The sequence below is a fragment of the Diplotaxodon limnothrissa genome, linkage group LG20, assembly GCF_057381915.1.
Source record: "Diplotaxodon limnothrissa isolate DT_005_m linkage group LG20, D_limnothrissa_male_GT1.1, whole genome shotgun sequence".
NCBI classification, from domain to species: Eukaryota; Metazoa; Chordata; class Actinopteri; order Cichliformes; family Cichlidae; genus Diplotaxodon; species Diplotaxodon limnothrissa.
In genome coordinates this window covers 16,347,629-16,353,948 of record NC_140615.1, presented here as the reverse complement: position 1 = coordinate 16,353,948, position 6,320 = coordinate 16,347,629, and the positions used below count along the sequence as shown (strand labels likewise).

General features: G+C 44.7%; 1 protein-coding gene across 1 annotated transcript; it reads left to right on the top strand.

Moving 5' to 3' along the window:
- Positions 1-1,913: 1,913 nt before the first annotated feature.
- pim1 (Pim-1 proto-oncogene, serine/threonine kinase) lies at positions 1,914-5,863 on the top strand. Its single transcript, XM_085343879.1, has 6 exons — positions 1,914-2,331; positions 2,582-2,688; positions 2,810-2,860; positions 2,996-3,362; positions 3,903-4,079; positions 4,190-5,863. Exons 1-6 carry the CDS (start codon positions 2,250-2,252, stop codon positions 4,402-4,404), a joined length of 999 nt encoding a protein of 332 aa, XP_085200005.1. The 5' UTR covers positions 1,914-2,249; the 3' UTR covers positions 4,405-5,863.
- The last annotated feature ends 457 nt before the right edge of the window (positions 5,864-6,320 follow it).

Below are 6,320 nucleotides of genomic sequence, written 5' to 3'. Positions count from 1 at the left end.
CAAACAAAACAGGACAGAGCAAATAATGCTTACATCTTTCGACTCAGTGGGGATAATGTTAATGTGGAAAGGGTTCAGAATAATCCTTTTAAAGCAATGCAGGGCCTCACAGACATTCCATACATATATCCAGTAGATGTTGAGCTGGCGATGCATTTCTACTTTCAAATAATGCAGAAAAATGTGTGCAAACTGGCGCCTAAAATTTGCAAAAGAATGCAGGAAATGAAGTATCTGAAAGTCAACAGTTACTGGGGGCTACTTCATGTGTGTGTCCCCTTGCCTCCCTGTTGTCCTCAAATGGAATCTACACCCAGGAAGAATGGCTGGTGTAGATCCTAAAGAAAGAAGGAAGGTACATATGTTTGGTTACAGAGCCCTCATCCACACCAGTACTTGAAGGAAGCCTTTTAAATGAGATTGACATTTGGTTACATTGTTCTGCACCTGATTTGCATATTGTCTTCAAACATTTTAGGGCTGAAGGAATTTGCCCAGGGTGTCCCAAATGCATGTATCAACAACCCCGCTTTCTCTCATTGTCATTCCACTAAGCCAGACTGACCTGAAAATACCTTAAGAGAGTAGCCCACTGAGTCTTTTTTTCCTTACATGCACTCAATGACCTTCATGGTGCATTAAGCACACATTTTTGTGCATGCTAGCCCGTGCATTAAAAAAAACTACAAAAAACGAATCTCTGCCACTAAATGCAAACCAAAGCTGCAAAATAGTAAATCATCTGCACTTTATCTGTCACCTTTTTTTAAACTGTAGTGTATCTACAAAGCAGTGCTCCTCATGCACCAACACACCACTTACTGTTTTATTCTTTTGGGGTGCGTCATCTCACGACATACATGTGAAATGCATTAAATCAGCAGCATGACCGTTTAAGATCTGCTGTGAAATTTCAAAGGAAAACAGAATGCAACTTAAGCATGGGTGGGGGAAAGGGAGCATGCCATTCCGACAATAACATGCGCGGGAAAAAGAAGGCGGAGAGAGGAGGAGCAGAGAGGGCAAAAAGAGGAGGGGGCCTGGCAAGGGGGGTAAATGGAAGCCTATTTATCTCTAGTTTCCCACATCCTGTGAACGGCTGCAGACACGGCCACCCAATTTGAAAGAATGAGTGGAATGCAGCTATTCTCACTAGCGCCTCTTTGATGCAGCAGCCAGTTGAGAGGCATTGTCAACTGAAAGCGCAGTCCTGGGCTTCACTTCATCCCGTAAAGCTTTGTGTTGAATGTGAAATTAATCAGGTGATTGGCAGGGGGTGAGCATAACTGAAGTGCAAATTGATGAACTGCTCTCAGGTCATATCTATACTTTGAGTGCATACAAATGTGTGTGTTATAAGCACAAATATCTTTATGAAGCAATTTGGATGCTTCAGTGCAGCAACAGGGTGTTTATTTTGTTAAATGCAGGCTTAGCAAGTGACGTGCAAACAGTGGGAAAAAAAAAAGGAAAAACGCTCTGCAGGTGATATCAAGCTATGCCAGAGAGTAGACAAAATGTTATATGCAGCTTCACCAGTGCCGCCCTTTTATCTTCAGTCTTATTCCTAATGGTCTAGTTATATCCCCCTCACCCCACCCGGTTTGGTTTCCCGAGAAGGGAGGAGACAAGCACTTGGCCTTGGATTTGCATTTCCCTCCAACATGAATTCATAATTATTACTTTAGTCTCTCCCTTTTTGGCGCGTTTTGATTCCCGCCACGTCTGTGTCTGGCAGGCCGGTTAGCTTTATTTTCAGTCTGTGATTGACATGTGGTATTTGCTTTTTATTGGTGTAGAGGAGCGGAAGAGGGCGGGACCAATGTAGACGTCAGCATTTGGTACCCGCCTCCTTACTATAGTCATATAAGGGTCCTCCCCCCCCCCGATCAGATATTTTCAGGAGCCGGTGTCAGACTGAGGCACTAGGTTGAACCCTGCCTTATCTCCTTATATCGCGCATTTTTACTCAACTGTTTACAAAACATTGCAGGGGACTGCCGTAGCTCGCGTTAGGTTTTCATCCTTTTGCCGGGACTACGTTTTTGGCTATATTTTCCTGGACCACAGGGACTGTTTTTTTGTCTGCTATTCGGATGAAAGGATCCCTACCGCATTTTTGTTCCTGCAACGTGGACTCGGAGCTCAGCACGGGAAAGACGCACTGTCGGAATAAAACTACTCCTTTCAACAAAACAAAAACGAAGACGGAGGGCACACGTCGTTGACCTGCGGTGGATATTAAAGGAATGCTGCTGTCCAAGCTCAATTCTCTGGCCCACATCTCCACCGTAGACATGCCGGCGAAAATCCAGCTCCAGGTTCATCAAGGTTAGACGCCCTTTTTCTCCCCCCGCTGTGTTGTCATGGAGGACGGCGCTGCAGCAGTGGCTCAGTCTACACACGCTAGCAGCTAGTTTAACTTAATAACTGCCGAGGACGGTCATTTATTAACAGTAATGTTAGCCATGTTGCAATATTTTATATTCTTATATTAGCGCCGTTATATTGCGCTGTTTCCAGCGCGGATAAGCGGGTTTGCTCTCCGGTATTTACCGGCTATGTTTATACTGTGTTGCAGTGAAAGAGAGGGAGCCTTTCGAGAAGCTTTATCAGGTCGGCGCCGTGCTGGGCAGCGGCGGCTTCGGAACCGTCTACTCCGGAACGAAGATAGCGGACGGAGCTCCGGTTAGTACGCCATGTTTTAATATTAGAATACGTTTTTTATGTGCTCATTTATTTGTCATGGTTATTACATGTGCGGTTGTTGTACACGTTGTGTGACGCGGTCTCTCCTTTGCCATGGCAGGTCGCTGTCAAACATGTAGCCAAGGACAGAATCTCGGAGTGGGGAGAGCTGGTAAGAAGCAGTTTTATTATTAGCGCCTTTTTAATTAAGATGAAAAACATATTACTTATCAATACCCACACATGCGGGTTGGTTTAGGGCGTGTACGTGTGTATTGAGTGCTGTATTTGTCATTTGTCTCTAAAGCCTAACGGCTCTCGGGTCCCAATGGAGATCGTCCTGCTGAAAAAAGTCGGGACGGGCTTCCGCGGCGTTATCAAGATGCTGGACTGGTTCGAGCGGCCGGACAGCTTCATCATTGTAATGGAGAGACCCGAGAACGTCAAGGACTTGTTCGACTTCATCACCGAGAAAGGTGCCTTACCGGAGGACCTGGCGCGGAGCTTTTTCCGCCAGGTGCTGGAGGCCGTGCGGCACTGCCAGAACTGCGGCGTAGTGCACCGGGACATCAAAGACGAGAACATTCTCATCGACCTCCGCACCGGGGAGATGAAGCTCATCGATTTCGGCTCCGGAGCCCTGCTGAAGGACACCATTTACACGGACTTTGATGGTGAGTTCACTGCGCTCAGTATATAGTGCGCTGTATATTGTTTTTGTTTTTCACCTAACTTGTTTACATATACTTTTTATCGACATCATTAGGGTTATAAGGTTTTTGCCCGTTTAGACCACAGCAGAAATTCCCAGCTTGTGTAATCATACTCCACACAGCCGCCTTTTAGTACATGCTGGAAGGTTTTGCCTTAGTTTTGTTGCCCCCCACTGGAGGGAAGTGGTATTTTTACAACTCAAAGTTTGTAAACAAAGTCACATGTCTGCTCCCCCTCCCTCCAGTGCACTCTGTTACCGCATGCAAAAACTGCCTGTCACGCTGCCTGGCACCTGAGCCCAGATAACAGCCTGAGAAACAGGCTCAGCTGACAAATCCCCAGTCCTTGTTTATCATTCAACTCTCCCCAGAAATATTTTCATTTTCACTATTACTGTGTTATGATAAGTCACATGGTTTTCTGAGATTTTCAAATTTTCTTTTAGAAAGAGTACACCTTTTAAGCTAATTTGTTTCTTTTATTTTATTTTTGTCTCACAGGCACAAGAGTGTACAGTCCTCCAGAGTGGATCAAGTACCATCGCTACCACGGGCGCTCTGCCACAGTTTGGTCCCTGGGTATCCTGCTGTATGACATGGTGTGCGGGGACATCCCATTTGAACATGATGAGGAGATCATGAGGGGGCAGGTCTTCTTCCGGAGAAGAATCTCATCAGGTAAACCCACGTTGCAGCTCATATACCAGCCTTTCAGTCACACGTTGCACATCATCTACTTTACTCATGTGTTGACCAGGACCAATTGCATGTTGCTTCCTTTTCACCAGAATGCCAGCAGCTAATCAAATGGTGTCTGTCTCTGCGGCCAGCCGACCGCCCGTCCTTCGAGGACATCTTCAACCACTCGTGGATGCAGAGCATGTCCTCCTCTGTAGTACCGTCCTCGGTGCAGACAGAGAACCAGACCACAGAAATCAGACTGCACAGCATCGGCCACGAGCCCTCAGCCTTCACACCCACCCCCGTGGCCGTGGCTCGATGATACGGGCGCGGACTGTTACAATTGGGCTGTTCTGGTCCGAACTGGACTGCACTGATACAAAAGACTTGAAGCAGAGTGGAGAGGAACGTTGGCCACCCACACCCCAGAGCAAAGTGTATGCAACTGCACACATCTGGCAGTTTCGGCCTGGCGGGTCAGACCCTCTTCACTGTCACGACCCCAACTACTTGAGTTTCCCAGCCATTAGTGTCATGACATCATCCTCGCTGGACGCTGATCTAGGCACCGGACGTCCGTGAGTCTGCAGGAGGGCGTGCTCTGGACACACCTGCTTTGAGCAAACACACACCTGTGTGGCTGTTGTGCTGAATGGCAAGAGGACAGAGTTACATAAGCTCTCGTTGCACCGCTCTCTCCCTCGAGATCACAGCAAAGAGGGAAAAGCAAAGACGCTGGTGAAGAGAAGCTTGACTTTAGTTTTTTTTGTTTTCTCAAAGAAAAGTGCCTTCTGTGAGATTGTTGGGGGGGGTAGGCGCCTGAAAATACTTGAATTTGTGAAGCAAAAAGGCTTTTCATCAATGGCCTTTTTGCTCCTTACGCTCTACAAGGCTTTATAGCGTTTATTGCTGTCACTGTTTTTCCTCTCGTGGGCCTAGATCAGTAAAGCCTATGCCATTTATAACCACTACTATCACTATTTCTACTACTCCAATGTCATTAGCAACCAGACAACCTCATAGCTCTGGCAGCAACCTGTGCAAACAAATCATAAAAAAACTGGACTTACCTCACTCTTTACTACAGCATCCACCTCTATTCTACAACCTTTTCTTCCTCCTCCTTCTTGTGTTGTATACAAACACAAGGCTTAGGCAACCGCTCATTCAAACCCACCTGAATGCACACCACAATGCAAAACCATACCGAGATATAACATCCTCTGCTCTTCAATTTTTTTTCTTATAAACAGTGCCTCACACAGGTCTTAAAAAATCGCTGGGGACGAGAATTGTAAATAAGAACGATATTTATTATTGCTGTCTTCTTTTTCACACTCAATGAGGTTTTGTTTGTTTTTGGTCACAGATCTTATTTATTTATTTATGAGAGAATTTCGGCTGTTGATGTGTGCGCGTATGTGTGTATATATACAAATATATATATATATATATTTCATTCCACCATCACTGAAGGGCCCACATTATTTAAAAATAATAGCAGAGATGTGACCATATTTATGGCTTGAAAAATTTGAAAAGAGCAGATGTGTATGTTTGTATGTGTTGTAAATAACATGTAAATAGTCCCAAAAGCACTTCCATCCTAATGTATGTAAACATCCAATGTCTACTGATGGTAACTGGTTTTCGTTGCGCTGTTTGAGTGAATGTTGTGAGTGTGAGTGCGAGACTCAGCAGACTTTTCTGGCTGCATGATCGCAGCTTGGATATTTGTTTTGTTTTTCCATCTTTTCAAATTAGAATTGTAAATTATTTTAGAAGCTATTTTTATACAATTTCAATAAATATGTTTCTTTAAAACTATGACAACTTGTGCTCCTTTGTATTGCTTCAAAGAGTTCATTTGTTTTCTGGGGTTAAAAATAAACTTAGAACTGCAACAGACTAAAAATGGATTGACAACACTGCTTTTTTTTTTTTTTTAGGGTTGTTTTGGGGGGTGGGGTTTAAGCTAGAAACAACAATGGCCTATGCACTGTTTTTAACGCCTACAGAGAATTTACTAGGCCAGAAGGTTATACAACTTCCTGTTTAAGACTGTAGAAAAGCGTCAGAAACGGGAAACGGATGAAGAGATAAGAGGATGGTAGATGGCATCAACATAGGGCAGGGTGCCTATATCTATGTTAGCGAAGAGAAAACAAGCTCTGCGCTTGGCTTTCAAGTGCAGATAGATATACTCAAGCACTAGCTTCAGTATTAATAATTATTTAA